This window comes from Melozone crissalis, unplaced genomic scaffold, assembly GCF_028551555.1.
Source record: "Melozone crissalis strain CALT ecotype California unplaced genomic scaffold, PUWL_Pcris_2 ptg000023l_1, whole genome shotgun sequence".
Lineage (NCBI taxonomy): Eukaryota > Metazoa > Chordata > Aves > Passeriformes > Passerellidae > Melozone > Melozone crissalis.
The window spans coordinates 17,197,810-17,219,471 of record NW_026535801.1 but is presented as its reverse complement, the minus strand read 5'-3'; the positions used below and the strand labels follow the sequence as shown (position 1 = coordinate 17,219,471).

The window sequence follows — 21,662 nt, the reverse complement described above, 5'->3', positions numbered from 1 at the left end:
TTTTCTTAGTTCCCTGAAGTTTGTTCCTTTTACTATCCTTGGATGCAGTCATAACTTCCAAGGCAATTTATAAATATTTATTTGTTACATTCTCTTGTGTGATATTGCTTATGGTGGCTTTTTTCTTTCTTCCCTACAGATCCTGCTGTGAATTATAAAGATCTCCTAGCTGTAGTGTATCTGGCTCATAGATCAGATATAAACATGAGAGTGATTATCTGTAGAAAGGTAAATTTCTTCTTTAGAACTGGAGTACTGTCCTTCAAGCCTATAAACTGTACAGTGTAATAACTAAATTATTTCTTTAAAACACAGTGGCAGTATTTGTTGTTACTGGTTTTTTTAGCAATGATTTCTTTTAAAAATTAGACCCATCTGTCACTTACTGTTGTATTTTGTGTACTCAAGTACTTTAAAAAGCCAAAACAAAAAGTGAAGCCTCTATCATGGTTCTCAAATAGCTTGTATTTTCTACAGGTTTGAGGTAGTAGGCTCCTTGAATTACTGAGTTTTCTCAAAGCTTGTATCACTGGAATTAGTACTGAGTGATAGCTGTGAGACATCATACAGTCTGTTAAGGTTTCCCAAAATGAAGAAGTGAAACTATAATGTATGCTATCAATAAGCTATTAATACTGTAATTTTATTAATAGTTCCTAATCAAGCATGTTTTCTATTAGAGAATTTTTTTTAGACTGTGGGGGAATGGAATTATTTATTGATATAACTGACATTTGGAGGAATTGTTGCAGAAGACTTGCTGAAATATGGCGACTTACCAATATGGTTTTACAGCTTTTCTCTTGAGAATTTTTTACTTTTTTTTCTTTTTTATCAACAATATTTTTTTTATGAGACAAAATTACTTTGTGGCTGGTTTGCTTATTATTAGCTGATTGTGACTCTTTATATAAGGTTGTAAGAAAAGTAAAGAAATTTAAAGATTGTAAAATGTTTAATTGAAAAGCCAGATGGATGCAGTTACAAGCTAAAATTAATGTGTAGATATGGGATATCTTCTATTCCTTAGATTTTGCACCTTTTGCATTCCCAATTGGATGCAGCACAACAGATTTCTCAGCAGCTGGGCTGGCAGGACACTTTGGTTAGACTGTTCCTGAAGGAGAACTCAGAGGTCCGGATTGGCTTTAAGGAGAACAGGACTGATTCCTCCAGGGAAGAGGATAAAAAGCCTCCTACTGAAGAGCTACAGAAACATCAAGCTGATAAAACAGAGAGAGATAAAGCTGGCAGCTTTGCATCAGTTAATGGTCTCTTTGATCAGTGGAGTTTAGAAGACAACAAATCCCTGGATGTCCCTGCCCATTTCTCTGTTATGCCACTGGAAGATGCATCCACAGCAGAGATGTCTTTCGGTTCGGAGGGCCGAGAAGGGCTGTGGCACAGTAATCCTTCACATTTGAGTTTGGATTTGTCCAGTGTTGACTCTTATGAACTGGCTGATGTTGGGAATCAGATGACAGACAGCCAGCCCAGCACTCCCTCACCCACAGAGAGCACAAAGCCCTTCTCTGGGCAGCCTGACAGAGAGCTGGGTGTTACAAATGATGTGGGCTTCGCTGCTGAGCTTTCTCTCTTTGAAAACCAAGGAGTAAGTAACTATGGGACTGGTTTCTCCGACTGTTGGAAATTTCATTTTGTTCTTTCAATCTCCCTAATGAATCATTATTACTTTTTTTTGTCCCTCCTATCATTCAACAGGAAAGTGAACAAAATGGCTCTTTTATAGTGAATAGGAGTACTTCCTTTTGTAATGTGTCTTCTTTTTTGAGTGTCCACTTGGGGTAGCTTTGGTGTTTAAAAAAAAAAAAGAACAAAAAAGCAAATAAATAAGGCCGACCTCCCAACCACAAGAAACCGCAAAAAATCCCTGCAAACTCTACTCCCTCTATATTTAAACATCCTTTATCATCCAGAGGAGGTGTGCAGCAGACTTGCTGTGAAAAAATCTAGGGTGGTTAAAAGGCAGCTTGTTTTACATCATAGAAGCAAGCTACAGTCTCTTATATTTGTGTTTTCCTGAGCTTTTCAATTGGACTTTGGAGTCCATTTGAAGACTGCAAAGTTTCAAATGTTGAAACATGCAAGCATAAGGGCTGTGATGAATTAGAAATGTTTTGAAGGTTTTCTATACTAGAAGGGCTTTAAATATTTAACTTCTTTTGTAGGGGAGTGATAATGAACTCATACAGTTACTCACAGACATCCTACTGTGTATAATGTGGAAAGGTATTGAAAAATCTGATGATGATGCTTGGATTGAGAGAGGACAGGTGTTCTCTGCTCTCACCAAACTGGGGATGTCTAACGAGTTGCTGCGGCCTTCTGATGAAATAAAACTCAAGTGAGTGTACAGTTCATCCCTTCTGAGGATAAACAGAAGTGAGGGGCATGAGTGAAGGTGGGAAGGGGTGGGTGGTTCCCAACAAGATGTACTTTTCTCTGCTGTCTCTTCACATACTGTCAGAAATATATTCCTGGACCTGTTTAGGAGGTGGGTCTTGAGGCCAGAAGGTTTTAAAACTATCACTGTTTTCATGAGTCTCTCAATCGCTTTTATCTCATTGGCTTATCAAGAAGATGGCAGTTATGTAACTGCAGACTAAGAGATTCAATTAAATACTTAATTGGATTTTTTTAAAGCCACTTACACTCAGAACATGTAATACTTACTTGGGGATTTTGTTTTCCATGCAGCTTGCTGGAGAAGATGTTAGAATGGTCAGTCACTGATAACAGAGATTCAAAAGCTCTCCCTACACATGCTGAAAATGCCTTCAAGCTCTTGCTAATTGTACAAGGTTTCCTGCAGGCAGAAGGACTAATTAATTCAAATTTATGGACAGAAAAGGTACAGTAACTGCATAATGGAAGTATGGGCTGAAATGGTAACAAGAAAGTTGTTGGTTTGGATACTGTCACCCTTCTAGTCATATTAAACCATAGATATTACAGAGTAAGGATTTATAGTAGAATGGATTAGAGTGCCCCTTCATGAATAAGAAATGTGAATATTTACCACAGGGAATATAGTAAATTATGCAAATTAAGTAGGCATGTAAGTAGTACTCTTTACTGAGAATCCAGGTTTCTTCAGACTGGAGAAATATTTGGAAAATGTAAAAGCTAGTGGAATAGCAGCAGTTGTAGCCTGAGCAGATTTTGCACTGTTTATCAGCATTTATGACTCTCTGAGCATCCTGAATGAAAGACCAGCTAAAACTCTGCTTTTGGTTGCAAGTTGGGAAATGTCACTTCTGGGTTTTGACCCATATTGTAGTTTCAACAGATAAATTATATCTCAGCATTTATGTAATCTCTGACACTGGTCATGCTTCCTTCACAGTCTGAGTTGTCATTGCTTTTCAGTTTTTCTAAGCAAAAAAAGAGAGATTATCTGGAAACCATCATTATTTCTCTAGAAATCCTTTAAAAATATTTTGTAAGACTACTTTCTTTAAGAAAAAAGTAAAATGTCAAGAGCCATTAACACACAATTCCAATGCTGTGTTAGAGAGTATATCAAGGTGTATTAGTTTTAAACAAACACATCTGGATAGTGAAATATGGCATTTGCCTTGGGAGTACCCACCTTTCACAAGGCTTGTGTCACTTTTGCTATCTAAATACTGACAGAAAGAATGCCTCCTAAAGTGGGGTCTTCTAAATTTTCTAAGGATATGGCATTTACTGGAGTTAATTTATAGGAAAAGCAATAAGCATATATATACTCTCACTCCCTGTACACACACACACAGATATATATATATATATATATGCACTTTATTTAGGGGAAATACTTGACTTAACATACTGGGCTAGGTAGTTTTTTGTTGTCGGGAATTTCTTTAAATTACTGGTTTAAGTGTAGTGTTCTTGGATGATTTTCTGGGTTTGGTTAAGTTACAAATAAACACAGCCTCTTTTTCAGCTCTTTGAAATTACTATGTCTCCACTAGAGTAATTATTGTTACTTTTATTCCAGTTCATTTTATTTATTTTAATGTTATGCTTATTTTCTGTTTCTGTAATAGCTGTTGGAAGAACTAGTGACTCTCATGGATAGTCTGTCAGTCTGGTACTCTGCTGGCTTAGAGGCAATTAGGCTTTCACAGGTGCAAGTCCAGCTGCTCCTTGGATTTATTGCACAAGACAACTTACAGGTTTGTTGCAAATTCTTGCAAGTGGTGCTTGAGTTTTAAGGGCACATTTGATGTAACTGTTGTGGTTTTTGGGAGTGCTGCTCACACCAGAGAGCAGACCTGTGGCAGTCCCTCATCCTTCTCTTGGGAAGATGTTTTATTGGCTCTTAGCTTTTGCAGGTTTACTCTACAGTCCTGTCAGTGTGTGCCTGTGGAGCACAAGGAAGAGGTAGAGGGCTTCTGTTTGGGGATGGGAATATGCAGGCAGAAGTGGCAGGAAAAAGATGGGTGCTCAAGGAAGATCACATTCATTTTTTGCTGTTTGTTTTTGTAGGTCTGTGCTATGGCAGCAGCCAAACTAAACACCCTCCTTCAGACCAAAGTAATTGAGAGCCAGCCTGAGGCATGCTACCTCCTGGGGAAGTTGGAAGGCATTTTGAGTAGGTCAATTGAAGAGAAGACAGAAACATACTCATTTTTGATTCCTCTGGTTCGGACATTGGTATCCAAGGTTTATGAACTTCTCTTTATGAACCTGCACCTTCCTTCACTGCCTCCTACCAATGGCAGCCCATCGTTCTTTGAGGACTTTCAAGAATACTGCAGATCTGATGAGTGGCAAGTTTATATTGACAAATATGTAAGTAGTAAATTCTTTTTGTATCGTTTCCTCCCTCTTTTCAGCCATGAAAGCAGAGGAACCCATTCAGAAATCACATGGTACTTTTTATTTTGTTTTGATGGAACCAGATTATTCCAAATATGAAGCAATATGAAGAGAATTCATTCAGACATGATAATGAGCAAATGGCACTTTATTGGAAAGATTGTTATGAAGCTTTTATGGTGAACATGCACAAGCGAGACCGAGAAAGAGGAGAAAGTAAGCTTAAATTTCAGGTAAGGTTTTCAGTGAGTGTGAGGTTCTCTTAAAAGAACTCTCTTGAGAGCTGCTGTCTAAAAGATGGAGAAAACGAATTTCGGGATGATCCAGTTGAATAACTGTAAACAGGTTAATTTAATTAAGATTTGATGGGCAGTGGAACTATATTCCCTTCTAGGATATACTTACTAATTCTGCTCTGTCTATTAACAGTCTTACATGCAATCAAAGTGATTTCAGTACAGTAGGCCTTCCTTTTCATCAGCAAGGTAGAGATATGCTCACCCATAAGCTGCATCCTCTTTGATTTGTGTTTTGAATTATTAAAACCTGATTTCCATTATGAGCTGGTTTTTGGGTTATTTTTTTAAACCCTATTTCAATACAGTTAAAGGATTTACAGCAGTGAACGGTTCTTCTTTAATGTGGAAAAATTGCTTTCCTGTATAAGGTCCAGATTGAGTTTTAGCATTAGAATTAACAGGTAATTATAGGCAATAACATAGTGAAGTTACATATCTCTTTGCTTTTTTAATAACAAAACTTGTAGGTCTATTTTATTCAAATAGCTAAAGGAAAAATACAATGCAAGTCACATTCAAGAATGCCAGAATTTAGGAAAAATCCTACCTATTATAGTAGGGTTTCTAATACTGACTGCTTTTCTGATGATGAAAAATTACTTTATGGTGGATTCAGCATTGATAATGCTTTCTTCACATCTTTAAAGTCTGGCATTATTTCTTCTAGGTCTAAGCTTTCAAAAATTTCTCTCCTAAGTATTTTATTACCTTAAAATTTCAGAATGTTTTATCGCTAAACTTTTTCCACTTCTTGTTTTCTGAGAATTCTTGGGAAGCTGTTTTCCAAGGTCAGAGGTAACTGAGTGCTGGATCTATTTGCACTGGTGTTTCAGGAGCACTTTGTGGAGCCGTTCCGCAGGAAGGCTCGGCAGGAGAACCTGCGCTACAACAGCATGCTCAAACAGCTGAGCAGCCAGCACACAGCCACGCTGAGGCAGTGGAGAGCAGCCCAGCTGTACTTGTTCTCTGAGCGTGGGCCTTGGGCTGAAAGGTGAGACTGGGCTTCTTAAACTGGGTATCATTCTTAAAAGGGATTTGCTCACTGTTTCGTGTGGTTAAAACCAGGTAAGATTGACTGCAGTAATCGTGCTTGAGGTGTACAGTCTTGAGTGACAGGACAAGGGGAAATGCCTCAAGTCGTGCCAGGAAATGTTCTTATCAGAAGGTAGTTTTGGGGTGATTGCAGTGATGGTAGTTTGTCAGTTGGACTTAATGCTCTTGAGCATCTCTTCCAACCTTGCTAATTCTGTGAAAATAAATACTGTTTACAGAATAAAGAGTGATGTTCAGCACTGCAATGTGAAACAAAAGCAATAAACTGCATTTTAATCTTTTATTTTTTACAATGTACAAGTTAATGACCAGTATTTTTCTAAATATGCACTCTTTTGTAATCACTTCTTTCCTGTAGGTCTTTATTCAGATTTTTTAATGAATTTTCTTGTTTGCCTAGGAAACAGCGTCCTGTTCACTGGAAACTTTCAAATGTGGAAAATTTTTCACGTATGAGACTAAAACTAGTGCAGAATTACAACTTCAACTCTCATCAGGATGCTAGTGACCTGAGAGATAATTTAGGTATAAAGTGGTATTTGCTATCTCACTTGAGTTCTTACCAAAGAAAGATACTCACTTTCCTCTTTGTGTTTAATAAGCAGTATATGCTTATATACTTAAATCTTGATTTTTCTTTATTTCATCTGTAGTAAAATCTATTTTATGAGAGTGATTCTTTGACCTTAAACAACATTTTCCTACTGAGTAGAATTCTTTTGCCCTGGTTCATTGAAATGTGGGGTTTTGTTGAGCAATAAATAAAAGTCAACTCCTTTGTTTTAAAATAAGAAGTCGTACAACTTTCTTGTATGAGATTATTTCTTCAAAAAATACACAAAAAGATTACAGTAAGCAGTGTTTGTTCAAAGTCTTTTAGAATTTTTGGCTAAAATGTGTAGATTGGAAGTGCTTTGCTTCAGAAGTGTGCCAAACAGCTGAGTTAGGTGTAACTGTTAAGTTTGATGTATTGGATATCAAGGCTCAAGCAAAAAAACCTCCACAAAACACTCTTGTAAACCCACGTAACCAAAAAACAAATGCAGTGTATTTCTACTAAATCTGCATGCTTTAGCAATGTCTGGAAAAACATTGCAAAATATTTTATTGTAAGTTTCTACATCAGAATTCAAGTTAAATTTTTGTTGTCATAATTTTCAGTGTAGCTCAAGGACTGTTTGTAGTGTTCTGCTTAACCACAAAAATATATAAGAAACCTGCTTGCTTCTTACTTGGCTACAACCAAAATTCAACTGTAGAAGACAGGTTTAGTAGGTTAGATTTCCAAAAGCATTGTAGCAGAAAAAGTTATGAGCTGTTATGTCTATTTATGCTAGGTGTGCACCAGACACAGCCCTCTAGTGAGTCTCTGCTTCTGGAGGTGGTGAAGCAGGTGAAAGTGAGTGACTTGGAAGATGATGTTCTGGAACTACCAGAAGAAGACACAACAGCCAGTTCCGATTTGTAAGTAGAACAGGATAAGCAATTATAATTTGTTTCTGTGCTAGGGATACGGAACAAGAAACAACTTTGGGAGTTGAATAGCATCCAGTTTCCCTCTTTCTTTGTCTGGCTTTAACAATTCAATCCAGGGCAGTTTTGATCAGAAAAGTTACTGTTGGACTGTTGGATTTATCCTTGTTACCACTGAGACAAGAAAAGCCCCAGGGAGAAGGAGGCAGAGCAGATGTTTATGAGAATCCATTAGTGATTCACTGCTCACAGGTGGGCTGAAGCTATGGAATTGTTAATGCTTCTCTACTGTGTATATTGGCTGTAATTCTCAGGAGGCAATCTGCTGTGTGAGGACATGGACCAGACTGGAACTGCCTCTTGTCCATAGTTGCCATGTCGTTCACTCCATTGTCAGCTGCATAGCATGAAAATTGGTGCGGTTGGCATTTAAGTGCTGGAGTGCCTTGTGTTTAACAGCATTCCAGAGGGAAGGCTGTGCTTCCTTCATGTCAGTTGTGTGACTGCAACCAAAATAAAGGCAGGAGAGAGAGAGTAGGGAAAGGGGAGTTGAGGTAGGATAGCAAATGCTTTGCTTTGCTTCAGTAATTGGACATGTCACGTTGTGCATGCATCTGTGTTTGTGTTATTAAGTCCAGTAGGTAGTTGGCACTCTGAATGGTACTGATACATTTTGTATTTTAAAGGTTATTAAATGCTTGCTGTAGATTATAGCAAAATAACCCTGGAGATAACTTCAGTCACATGAACTGGAACTCAGCTCTGCTCTGGGCCAGAGAGCTTAAGCCCCTAACAATTAAATAAAGTAGGGAAATGCAGCCTGATGTTTTTGTACTTCACGTGAAGTCAAGTCCACTGTGCCCAAGACCAAAATATCAAGACTGAAGAGTGATGCTGTGAAATGCTGTTTGTGGTCTAGCCTGAAACACCCATGACTGCTGATATAAGCAGCTTTATAGAATTGTTTATGCTGCAGTTTCAATGCCATTTAAATTTGATTATTTTCTGAGCTGTGCTTTTACCAAGGATCTAAGTAACAGTATAATCTACCCAACCCTGTAACACTTAGTGGTGTTTTTGCAGGGATGAGAAGGATGAGGAAAGTCAGAAAGAAAAGCTAATATTGTCTGAAGACTGTGAACTCATTACAGTAATTGATGTGATACCGGGCAGGCTGGAGGTCACTACCCAGCACATCTATTTCTTTGATGGCAGCATTGAGAAAGAGGAAGGTAAGCATGACCAATATCTCTTTATTTTCAGTGTAGTTCGGCATACTGCTTTTCATAGGCTGAGTTTGTTTTGAAAATGAATGTCAAAGTAATTGTAAAGAGACAAGTTGTTGGTCTGTACTTAAAATTAATATTGCACTTGATGGTTAGTGGCTGACTGATCCCTTCAGAATCAAGAATCAAGAACTGTAATTTCTGAGCTGGTAAATTGATTAACTATTCTTAATATTTCTTAAAAATAACTTATTAAAAAAAAATTAATACCTCTAATTTGCTTTGTAAATTGCACTGCTCTGTTCTCTTTCTACAACAAATATTGTTGTACTCATGCATTGATTAAAAAGCAGTAGTATGTAAGCATTAATCATGCATATTAATTTAGGGAACTTTAATAGAATATACACAACTGACTATGAAAACACGGGAGTAAAATTTTGGACAAATAATAGTAAAATTTTCCATATCAGTATACTGAAACATTCAGCCTTTGTTTGAACCTGTTGAAGAAAGCAAAGGGGTTGGTTCATACTTTTTGTCAACAGAATACATTTATAATATGTCTTTAATCAGAAAGCAAATGTATTCTACATTCCATCAGGTATTTCTTGCTTCATTTCTTTCAGCACAACAATATCTGAAGTTAATATTTTCCTAGCAAAATGGTTAATCACATCAGCTACAAGACTCTCCTTTTCTAGGAATAACTCTGAGGTGATTGAAGCTGGTGTCTGTATGCACTGTGTCTGTATGAAAAGGGTTTTTTTCGTGTGTATTCCAACTCAGTAAACAGAGTGTTCCTCCTAGGGGTAGGTTTTGATTTCAAATGGCACCTTTCTCAAATCCGAGAGATCCATTTGCGTCGGTACAACCTGAGGAGGTCAGCTTTGGAGATCTTCCTTACGGATCAAACCAACTACTTCCTCAACTTCAATAAGGAGGTATGGCTTTCCTAAATGTCATGGATTCATGTAAGAAGCACAAGGATAGGTTTAAGATCAGTGATTGAATTTGAGTCTGGTGCCTTTCTTAATACCGTAACACTAATAGCAAACTGTTTGCTTTACATCGTCATCAAACTACTCTGCAGTCTGGCACCTAGAAACTGATTAATTGTGAAAAGATAAAACAAGATTCTCCTTTTTTCTTTCTCTCTCTCTCTGTTATACAAAATGATTATTTAACTAAAATCACATCAATAGTAATCTAAATGTCTTGAAGCCCATCTTTTTAAAGATTGAACAAATTAATTGCAAATGAAAGGAGACTTTATTTTTAACTACAACATTAGAAATCATTGATATTCGGTGGTTAAAGAGTAGTGAACTTTTCTGCCCTCTGGGTAATACCAATGATCCTTTTTATGAGGAACTATGATAAATTTCAGGACTTAGGGTGAGTTACATACTAGTAGGTCAGTGTAGTAGTAGGTCAGCTCTTAGAAAATGTTGTGTGGTTTGGTTTTGATGTGAAGGATGTCACATCCATCCATGTCCAAACGTTTTAAATAGCAGGAGATCGAAGTACTTGAAAGTGTAACTGTGTCCTAATTATTTCATATTTTAATTAGGAGACAAATTGCTTGATTGTCAGCTTCAATCTCCAGAATATTCTTTTATTAGTGCTGTTTCTGACAGGTACGAAACAAAGTGTATAGTCGGATACTGTCGCTGCGCTCTCCAAACATTTCTGGGACCAGATCTCCACAGGAGCTTTTCAAAGCATCGGGTTTGATGCAGGTATGAGACCTCAGCTCAATGGTCTAAAGAGTTCCTCTGCCTTTTGAAGGACACCCTCAGTGTTTAGATGGCAGCTGCCAATTTCTACCCTCAGCCTGGCCCCTGAACTTCCACGTGCATAATTTTAGGATGGCTTGGTTTGTGTTTACAGTCAGGTAAATTATTATAGCCAGCTCTGGTGATGTGATTGACAGGCATTTTAACATGAACATAAAATGTGGCAGATTGACTTCTGGTTTTAGTCTATGATCTTGAGTGCTGTTTTGAAACTTCTTTCATTGGATGTGCAAATAATTTTCCCTGCTATCTTTTCATGATGGAGCTTTCGACAAAACTCACATGAAGATTAAGTGGGAATTATTAATATTGGTAATAACCGAAAACACAGATAAATTTTTAAATATAGTAAATGTATTTTTATCTTCCATCTCTTTATGCCAAAATTGTTTTCTCTGAGGGAGGAGGCTTTACAAATAAGTTTAAGATATTGGAAATACTTTGATTGTTCTTTGTTTTCTTGACAATAAAAACTATTGAGTTGTATATTTACACAGAAAATATATCATCTGTCATGACACATCTCCATCACTCTACAGACAAATACTGAGCCCTTCTGAACACAGCTCTGTCTGTTCTTTGATTTAGAACGTAATAATGGAGCAAACAAAGGTGCACAGACAATTTGGTTTACAAATTGTTAACCTGTACTGTTAACCAATGGGAGAATAATTTATAAATAAGTCTTGATCTTAGCACTCAGATGGATTTCAAAGTTCTCTTCTCCTTTTTATCAGTACCTGCATACTTGCCTTCTTTTTGTTTTTCTTACTTCCTATTTTTCTTTTCGTTTGTAGCAAGGTTGCTAATTGTCTGCTGCTCTGTGTTTGACACAGTACTGTCACCAATCAGGACCTGATTTCAATGAAGTATAGATAGCACAATCACTGAATCAAAGGGAAAATAAACTTCATTATGGGAAATTGTATCTAGACTTGCATACAATTTTTGTGGTCTTGTACTTTTCACTTGCCAGTGCTATCCTCTGGCATATAGATACTGACAAGATGTGTAATTTGCAATAAATATATCTTTGATATAGTGAATTCCATTTAATCTTTCTTTGTCTTTCAGAAATGGGTGAATAGAGAAATATCCAACTTTGATTACCTTATTCAGCTAAACACTATGGCTGGACGAACTTACAATGACCTTGCTCAATATCCTGTGGTAATTAAAAAGCTAATTTTTAAATTTTTGCCAAAGGTATGTGTTTCTTCTGGTTTGAAAGATGTATTTTTAATCTCTGTCTGATATTTGACTTAATTTTTTTTTTAGTTTCCCTGGATTTTACGAGATTACACCTCAGAAGAACTGGACCTGAATAATCCTGCAGTATTTAGGGACCTGTCCAAACCTATAGGTGTGGTTAATGAGAAGAATGCTAAGACTGTGAAAGAGAAGTATGTATTTGAACACTTGCTTATATTTCTTTGTCTTTTCTGAGCCTCCAGGCTAATAACACATTTAGAAAATAAAATAGTGACAGTGAAATTTTTGAAGCTGGTTTTATGACATAACAGATGCCCTTGCAAATGTAATTGGTTGGTTGTTCCTGCTGCATACAGACTACATTATATAGCACTCAGTTATATGGCAGTGAAAGGACAAAACTTACTGTTGTAAATTTTCAGTTATTTCTCAGTTGTGGAGATGAAAAACTGAAAGATTGTAGAAACAATTTAATGGCTTGAAAAGTGTGTCCCATATCTGCTACAAGATAGGGAATGTGAAATGATACTGCTGAGTTGAGCTGCCTAAGAGGTAGCATTGAGCCTAAATCTGTGCTTCCTCTTTTTTTCAAGCATAGATTATTATCTTCAAAATAAAATAGGTCTCAAGTGACTTTCAGCAAGTCCTCTGTAGGTGCCAATGACAGGTACTTACACCCACCCAGCAGTACAGTGGTTTTCCCCTTGTTTGCTAGTCTGGAGAGTGAGTGTGCTGTCATACCAGACTGCAGCCAGGTGTCTTCCAAAATCTTCTGAAAACTTGGAACATGGAGAATTTCCTTTGGATTACTGGGTTCTGTCCTGATTGTAATGAAGTGGATTCTCCAGAAGTATGTTCAACTAGAATTTCTCTTACCAGCCTTGTGAGGCTGAGGAATGTATCAGCCAGATGGTGGCACGGTAGAGTGAGTTTGCCAGTAGAAAAGGAAATGGGCATGAGTGTGAAAAAGATCTCTCTCCTGCATCCTGCACAGTTAAACACATTTCCTAAATCTTGCAGGAAGCCATCACAAGTCTATTCACTAGTAAATATTCATTTTAGTGGTGGGGGGTGTGTTGGTTTGTTGTATAAAGTCATCAGTCTTGTCTGCCCTTTATCTGGTGTCTGACAGCTGATAGCAAATGCCTAGGGAAGAGTATAACAGGCATGCAAAGGCTTCATCTGGTGTACATTTTTATCTTTCAGCAGTCTTTCCTTAGGGACTTGCTAAGTAAGATTTGGAATCTTCATGTTTGATGGCACTCAATGTATTTTTCCTCTCATAGATTGCTGTGGTAATTTCTTTCGAATCTTTGCCTTGAATAAGCATAACCCACATGTAAATCAACCATAATGCTCAGTTGTATTTATAAAGATTTATTTTTTCAGATATGAGAATTTTGAGGATCCTCTTGGGATGATTGACAAGTTTCACTATGGGACACACTACTCAAATGCTGCTGGTGTCATGCATTACCTCATTCGGGTGGAGCCTTTCACAACACTCCATATCCAGCTTCAGAGTGGCAGGTATGCTGGGCAGATAAGCAGCCCCCTCCTGCTGCTTCCTTGTCATTTTACTGAGGGAATTGTCAAAGTCTAACCTGGATTTTCTGATCCACAGATTTGACTGTGCTGACAGACAGTTCCACTCTATTCCTGCTACCTGGCAGGCACTCATGGACAACCCCAATGATGTCAAAGAACTTATCCCAGAGTTCTTCTACTTTCCAGAGTTCCTGGAGAATCAGAATGGTAAGCTGACTGCCAAGACTATTCTCACAAGAAACTGTTTCTGTATTCTTCAGAAAAGAATTGTTACAGCCATTTGTGAATGCTGAGGAACACTTACTATTTAAACCTTATTGTGTGATTGTAGACATTAATCATGGTGCTGGCTTAAACTCTTCAGTGAAGATGCCAGTTGTGTTAAGCAGCAGCCTAAACATAGTTTAAAATTCAGGCTATGGGCTTAAGGATGGCTAAAAATAGTGGTGCTTACCCAATGGAGAGTGTCAGAGATGCTCACTGGGATGTTTGAAAAAGTTAGTAATAGTTAATACTGATTAAATACATAGAAAAAGTTAAAAGATATTAATTATAATTATTATAATGCTGATTAAAAAGACAGTATCCTGCATTCTGACATTAGACTCCTTTTTAAATTCACATTTATTGTTTAGTGATTTGATTCTCTGTCTTTACACAATTTGAAAATGGATTTGTATGTTTTGCTGCTACAATCTACTGGAGTTCTAAATTAGAAAAAATGAGAACTCCCAAGTCACACTTTCAAGTAATTTAAGTGTGTAGAGTTGTTTTAATGATAGCTGGTGAAATTTCAGACTTCTTAAGAGCCTTGATTTTACAACCATTTAAACTTCTAAGTAACTCCCTTCTTATGAATTACCTTATGGAAGTGTTTTGGACTCTTAATTCTGGCAAAGCAAATGCAGATATGTTTACAGATAGATGTGTAAAAGATTAATACTGCTTCTGTGGTTGGGACTTAGCTTCAAAATCAATTAGATGTTTTGGATAATTGTTATCCATTATCATTTAAAATCATAAACATACAGAACAGAACTTAGCCTCCTATGTCAGTGGTAGAGTTATTAGGGATTTACATTTATAACTTTTCAATATCCTTCTGTTGCACTGAGAAAATAATGATTTTTAATCTTTATTGAGAAATCAAGGTACTTGAAATATTTTGTAGTAACTCTGAAACTTTTTTTCTGAATTATTCACCAGGTTTTAACTTAGGCCAGCTTCAAATGTCCAAAGAGGTGGTAAACAATGTTGTTCTGCCTAAGTGGGCCCACTCCCCAGAAGACTTTATTTACAAACATAGGAAGGCTCTGGTAAGATGCTGTTTGTTTGTGTAACATAATCATAAAGGAAGTGCACTTGCAGATTGTTACTAAGGCTTAAATGTAAAACTAGTGGGATGGCATTCAAACTACAGTTGAGGTTACATTTGACATTACAAATGCCATTAGAACTTCCAGTTAAAAGCTCTGTACACGTTGATAAAATGCTGAAAAGAGCATTTAATCTCGTGGGCATTTTGGGCACTAATGATTTGGGCATTTGCTGTCCTAGGAGATAAAATGCAGAGGTAGGTGAGTAGGCTTCCTTTGCTATTTAAAGATGACTCTCTGGTGTTAGGGAGCTGGCAGGTTACCTTCCCTTGCACAGTTGCATTTCAAAAGTGCGTACCTTTTGTGTCACTGTATTGATTTTCCCTCTTACCTGGCAGTTACTGCCCATAGCACACAAGATTCTTATCCCTCTGCCCTATATATTGCTAAATACCTCATTTGTGGATACTCTTAATTTAGGAATTGAATCTTTTCCATAGAGAATAGTAAAAACTTCAAGAGGGAGCAGTTTTTCTCTTATTCTTACAAGAGCACTTTTTTTCCTTCTAGGAATCTGAGTATGTTTCTGCTCATCTTCATGAATGGATAGATTTGATTTTTGGCTACAAGCAGAGGGGACCAGCTGCAGTGGAGGCGCTTAATGTGTTCTATTATTGTACTTATGAAGGTACAAAGCATGTTCTCTTGTCATTGTCATCAGGCTTGTGAGTTTTCATTATTAGACAGTACACACTTGATTTGTGAGTGTACCATTCAGTAGCATATGGTAAGGCAGCAGATTTATAGATGAAATATGGCAGCAAACCTTGTAATGTATCATCAAAAACAAAAGTATAGTTTTTTAAAAGGAGAACTGTTACGATTTTTTGTCTTTTTTTTCCTAAAAGTTACTGGGCTTTCTTGCCACGTATTTACTTGCTTAAATGCATATGTGGGAGGAGATTTCTTGTGGTTTAGAGTTCAGGCACATTGATTGAAAGCAATTAATATTAGAGATAAATTTAATCTGTTAATTTCAAAGCTAAATTTTGGGTGGTTTTTGTGTGTTACTTGTTGCGTGCAATGAGGTAAATGAAATTCATTTGATAAGACAAAGGCCTGCAATTCTTGCTCTGACAGATACACTTAAAATTCCACATGCAGAGTGGAGTTTTCAGATTGTGTTTTAAATGGAGGCATTGTATGGGGCTTTTCTGGGGGTAAAGGGTCATAATGCTGCAAGTAAATTAAGTTGACCACATTGGTTCTTAATAAGTTCTTTGGATTGTGTTCTCTTTTTTTTTCCCTATTCTTCATCATTCTGCTTGTGATCCAGGGGCTGTGGATTTGGATGCTTTAACAGATGAGAAAGAAAGGAAGGCTTTAGAAGGGATGATAAACAATTTTGGGCAAACTCCCTGTCAGCTGTTAAAGGTACTGTTCTTTTGCTCCCTCTCAACCAGACCTTTGTGGTTAAATACAACTGAGTTACAGAGACTTCTGAAAAAAAAAAAAGTGGTTTTTAAGGTAATGGTTTGTAATTTTAGCAACATTAAAACTTTGTCACATTACTAAAGAATCCATTTTCAAAACAAATAAATTTACTTCAAGAAGGGATATTAGGTTTTTAAGACTGTTTTCCCATTAAGAGTCTGAGTATCTCATGTGTATTGAACAAATTGATAAAATAGTCTAATTTGTTACTCCTTCAAATATTGCCTCCTAGGAGCCCCATCCACAAAGGCTGTCAGCAGAAGAGGTAGTACAAAGACTAACTAAAAGTGATACCTCTACTCTGAATCTCTTCCAACACCTCACTGAGCTGAAGTCATTCTTCATAGAGGTAGATGTGTTACTTGAAATTGTTTGAAGTCTAACCTGAAATTTGATGTACTTGGAACAAAAGGTCACAACCTGGATGAAAACAAACTTGCTTCCTATTTAGAAAGGATATTTTACAATGCAATGTGTATTGAATGAGCTCTGTCTTTTTAGTTGGCTTCCTAGATGTTGAATCCCATAATCTGCTGGCTGCTTGTGTGGGTGTTGAGTATTAAACTAGTCACCACACCAAGAAAGCTGCAAGCCTCACTGGTGGTGTGTGAGGAATCACTGAAGTTGGTAGTTAAAGTCCCTGATTGGGGTCAGGGTTTCATTTGCAGTGTTTGTGATGAAGCTTACCTGCACAAACTGAATGGGTGTGGGCCAGTCCATTAGGGTGCTCTACACATCTGACACTGATTCCAGAGCTTTGCATCTTACTCTTTACAGGTTCTAGATTTATCCTTTAGCTTTTGGATATAATCAGATCAAACCCATGTCCTTTCTCTTAGGGAATTAGTGATGGTGTGCCCATTGTCAAAGCTGTTGTCCCCAGGAATCAGTCACGCTCCTTTATCTCTCAGGGAAGCCCAGAGATCTTGGTGAGTTGCATGTGTCAATACTGTTCTTAAACTACAGATAGTCAAATGGCTGTATTTTTTTATGCAGCTTGTAGAGAAATATCTTAACTGTTCCTCTTCAAATGTGTTCCTTTAACCTGAAGCAACTGTCAGTTAAGTTAAATATTTATCTTCCAAGGAGAAGCCAGGCTGATTTGTTGAATGGCATTTAAGAGCTGATGAGATATGACTGTAAATTATAGTGAGGCATATTGTGAGTTGACACTTGATCAACTTCCCTGCAACAACCAATTTGCTAATGCAGTGCAGCCCAGATTTAAATTACAGCATTGAGTTATTAATGGTGTCATTGTTTGTCATTGCTTTCCAGCCCGTATGTTAACGGGTGCATGCACATTCCAAAGGCCTGCACTGTTTCTAAAACTAGCTCTTGCACTAACACACATTCTTGTACTGTGGCAGATACCAAATAATGAAAGGAGAACAGTGGTTTTGTGTCTGCATCTGTATATATGGCCTAGACACTGGCCCCAGTGCAACAATACCTCTGTTTTGCAGGAAAGAATATTCCAGTATTCCTATTTTGTATGTCAAAGTTATTGTCTTGGCTTAATTGAGCTACATTCATAGGTTATTTGAGCACATCTAAAATTCTCCTTTGATTAGATATGAAAAACATATCTAATCAAAGTAACCTTGAATATTTAGATTCCTTTGTTACTTCCTCAGAAATTAAACTGTAGTACAATGTTTGTTAAACTTCTTCTGTTAATATGTTTACTATTAACAGTTAGTATTCAGAAAAGAGAAGAAACAGCAGCTTAAACTAAATGACTGATTTGTAATTAAATATTTGAGAGGGGTTGGTTGACTGGGGTTTTTAGTGTTTGTCTCCTCCCATCCTTCCTACCCCAACTTCTCTGACCTATGTAGAACATGTACTATTCTAATATTGTTCTATGTACCACATGTGGATTAACTCAGAGGGATTTTTTAATTGATTTATTTGTTCAGGGAGAGGTGCATGTGCTTTTTCCTTTGTGGTAGGTTTTCAAGAAGCCTCTGCTGGACTTTATGCAAGCTCCATTAGCATTGAGGCAAGCAGAAAGCAAACCTCTGCGTTTCATCAACTTTTTCATTAAACCTTTTTAGGTAACAACAAGTCTGAACTGTGTTATTGGAACTCATGGTTGGCTGCCTTATGACAAAAATATTTCCAACTATTTTACATTCATCAAAGATACAACAGTGACAAATCCCAAGTAAGCAAATTTTGAGGGGGGGTACAGATGAATGCATTTAAAATAAGGAAGTACAATAATTGTTGAAAATCAGTGAAAATACTGTTTTCACTGTCTGGGTTTTCACCAAAGAATGCATCTTCTGGTATTCAGCAATATTACCTCTAATCTATAATAGCATTCTAGTACAGTTATGTAAGTGGTATTTCAGGCTTCATTCTTAGAGCTACTTCTAATTTTTTCTAATTATCAATCACAAAAACTCATTGTGTAATCTGAGATAGTCTTCATACATTCTTATGCTGTAGTAATACATAGGCATATATGGCATATTTGGATTTTTTGGTTTTAGAAAATTCCTTTTTTGTCTTTAATGTTATAATGCTTAGTAGGGACATGAGTTATCCAATTGTGTAAAAGGCTGAAAAAAAACTAAGATGAAATCTTGCTTCCAGTCACTGGTGGCAGTGCGAGTTTTACCATGGAGGTAGCCTCTAATATAGCTGGAATTCATTAGTGATATTTAAAGACAGAGGAAGTACAAGGTACATGGATGTGAACCAAGGTTGCTGCTAACTGCTGTCGTTTGCCTGCAGAACACAGCGCAGCATGAGTGGCCCTTTTGCCCCAGGGCTGGAGATCACCTCCAAGCTGTTCGCAGTGTCCCATGACGCAAAGCTGCTCTTCAGTGGCGGACACTGGGACAACAGCATCCGAGTGACGTCCCTTACCAAAGGCAAACTGATGGGACAGCACATCAGGCACATGGGTCAGTCACTCTGTTTTGGGAAATGGAAAGGGTTATGTGTGTTATTTGGTGGTCCCAGAATATAGCCACGTCCCCTGGGCACTCAAGTGTAGCAGCTGTAAAGGAATGGCAGCATAAGAACAGAGGAATGCTTGAATTTGGATTATACATAAATACTTGAGCATGGCTTTTCAGTCATTGGACTGGTGCTTTCATGTAGTTTCAAAATAAGGCTTGCTTGCTGTTTTTAGGTAGCAAAGCTGAATGTGTAAAGTGGGTACATTTGGCTGTATGATGATGTCATTGTTGAATAATGTCACCAGCCCTTATCACAGTAGAGTATTTCATGCTGACTGCAAATCAGGATACAGTGTAACAAATTGTATCTACATTGTCAGTCTGAGGGAAATTAGTCTTAATTACCCATGTGAACACTTTGTCTTCTTTTCTTTATGTAGATATTGTGACCTGCTTGGCAATAGACCACTGTGGAATTCATTTAATTTCAGGCTCCAGAGATACTACCTGTATGATATGGCAGATTGTTCACCAGGTGGGTTATTTAGGCATACTCAGAAGCAGTTCCTGGATGTAGTTTTTCCCTCTGTTTTGTTATTATGTTTTATTGATTTCTTTTCAGGTTTGTAGGGAAGATAATGCACTTCAGCTATATAGTAACTGATATGTATAGTACTTCAGAAAAGACAATGGGAGTAAAATTACTAAGCTAATTGATTTTAGTGCACTATTTTAGAGGCTCTCTTAAAGATTTCATAGATTATTTTCAGGGCAGGCAAATAAGAATTTTACATTTCTAGGCAGTTCTTCTCTCCTAGTGGTTGCATTTTAGCACTGCCTTTTCTCTGTGGTGGGTATTTATAACTACAGCAAAGACAACACTGTCTGTTTCCTGCGTTTGCACTGGCATTTGAGAATTCTTCAATACTGGTCTCATGCTTTCACACAGTGAATGTAGTTGTGTGATCCACATGTGTACTTACACTCAACCATGATTTCCATCATTAAGCATTTAAATGCTGATTTCTGATTGCTGCATTTAAGATATACAAGTAGGATTACTTGCTGGGGGAAGCTGTCATGTTTTGGACAGTAGATTTCATCAAGTCACCTTGTGCTTATCATGGAACTGAAGTCAGCAGTAGAGTGATGAATAATTGCATGTGCTTTTGTGGAAGCTGTCTTTATGGTTGGGGTATTTATAATTTTTGTAGTAACAGTGCATGGTCAAAAAAAGTAAGACTTTAGTGCTCATATGAGTTGCTTTTTGTCTCAAGTGGGGATAAATGTTGGAGATTTTTTTTTTATCTTTTCATGGTGAGTTAACTCACACTCTGGAAATGATCTTTATTTAGAAGTGCTTTTTCTGAAGATTTTAAATGTATTTTTTGTTAAAAGATATATAAATCCTATTTTATGCATAGTAAATGTTTCTTGTGAGACTTTTATCTTAGTCTTTACAAAGTGGCAGCAATGGACTGCATACTGGCATTTCCATTCTACTTGTCTTCTCTGCAGTGACACCTTCTGTATTTTGATACTTGTTCTGTATTCCTGCATGCTTCAGGCTTTCAGGGCCTAATTGGCAAACAAATTTTTATCACAGAAATTAAAATAAATAGTTCTCTGTAGAACTATTTACAGTATCTTCTTTCTAAGGACCGTTCGTTCCTTAGAACTGGTTTAAGAATTAGTCTGTATATGCTGACAGTGCCCTCACTGGGACAAAAGCTGTGATACCTGGAGTTACATGGGGACATTGCTATTTTTAATGAGCATTATTCCAAGATTTCCTTTGTGTATTTTACTACTGGTAGTCACTGAGAAGTACTATTTGCTTCCTTTTCCTTGGAAAATAGAAAGAGTTATAAAAGTCAATTTCAGCTTTTTTTAAGCTTGATTGTGAAGATAGTGCTTGATTCCAGGGTAAACTCTTAAGAACTGGACAAGCCCAGATACACAGGTGAAGAATGAGTGTGTGGATGGGGTGTATGAACAACTCTTGTTAGGCCAGCTCACTGTTGTCCTTGCATTCCTGGACACCTGCAGGGGGAGGAGAGAGTGAGCCAAGTAACCTTGTCTCTCACACCCACACAGTAACTACGTGTTCATTCATTCTTGGGATTTCAGTAAGTGAGGTGCTGACAGAGGGTAATACATTGATACTGGAGTGGTGAGTTATGCCTTTGGCTTTGACCTCTGTCAAATATACACCTCACACAACTGGTGCTGAAGATACCAGAAGTTCATTTTTTGTTTGTCCTTCAGCTGCAAGAGAATGTGTCATTGCACTTTTTGTTACTCTCAGGGAGGAGTGCCTGTAGGCCTGGCACCTAAGCCATTACAGATCCTTTATGGGCACACAGATGAGGTTTCGAGTGTTGGCATCAGCACTGAACTGGACATGGCAGTGTCAGGATCCAGGGTAAGCACTTTCCTACTTGTCTATTTTTTTGCCTCTTCTCAACCAAACTCAAATCATATAAGGTGTTTGAAG

The 21,662-nt window shown here is 37.3% G+C and overlaps 1 protein-coding gene across 5 annotated transcripts in view; it reads left to right on the top strand.

Moving 5' to 3' along the window:
* NBEAL1 (neurobeachin like 1) overlaps positions 1-21,662 on the top strand; it is a 73,579-nt gene that overhangs the window by 46,173 nt on the left and 5,744 nt on the right. For 4 of the 5 annotated variants that reach the window (XM_054278530.1, XM_054278527.1, XM_054278528.1 and 1 more), the window contains 26 exons: positions 140-228; positions 1,031-1,612; positions 2,190-2,365; positions 2,719-2,872; positions 4,056-4,184; positions 4,498-4,803; positions 4,914-5,063; positions 5,963-6,120; positions 6,583-6,707; positions 7,520-7,646; positions 8,739-8,887; positions 9,692-9,825; positions 10,522-10,623; positions 11,755-11,850; positions 11,959-12,083; positions 13,282-13,422; positions 13,517-13,647; positions 14,647-14,756; positions 15,327-15,444; positions 16,093-16,190; positions 16,483-16,599; positions 17,090-17,179; positions 18,311-18,420; positions 18,996-19,168; positions 19,606-19,700; positions 21,474-21,590. In XM_054278530.1, coding sequence (XP_054134505.1) covers positions 140-228; positions 1,031-1,612; positions 2,190-2,365; positions 2,719-2,872; positions 4,056-4,184; positions 4,498-4,803; positions 4,914-5,063; positions 5,963-6,120; positions 6,583-6,707; positions 7,520-7,646; positions 8,739-8,887; positions 9,692-9,825; positions 10,522-10,623; positions 11,755-11,850; positions 11,959-12,083; positions 13,282-13,422; positions 13,517-13,647; positions 14,647-14,756; positions 15,327-15,444; positions 16,093-16,190; positions 16,483-16,599; positions 17,090-17,179; positions 18,311-18,420; positions 18,996-19,168; positions 19,606-19,700; positions 21,474-21,590 — 3,902 coding nt within the window. The remainder of the gene's footprint in view (positions 1-139; positions 229-1,030; positions 1,613-2,189; positions 2,366-2,718; positions 2,873-4,055; positions 4,185-4,497; positions 4,804-4,913; positions 5,064-5,962; positions 6,121-6,582; positions 6,708-7,519; positions 7,647-8,738; positions 8,888-9,691; positions 9,826-10,521; positions 10,624-11,754; positions 11,851-11,958; positions 12,084-13,281; positions 13,423-13,516; positions 13,648-14,646; positions 14,757-15,326; positions 15,445-16,092; positions 16,191-16,482; positions 16,600-17,089; positions 17,180-18,310; positions 18,421-18,995; positions 19,169-19,605; positions 19,701-21,473; positions 21,591-21,662) is intronic. The other variant, XM_054278529.1, reaches the window with a different exon arrangement.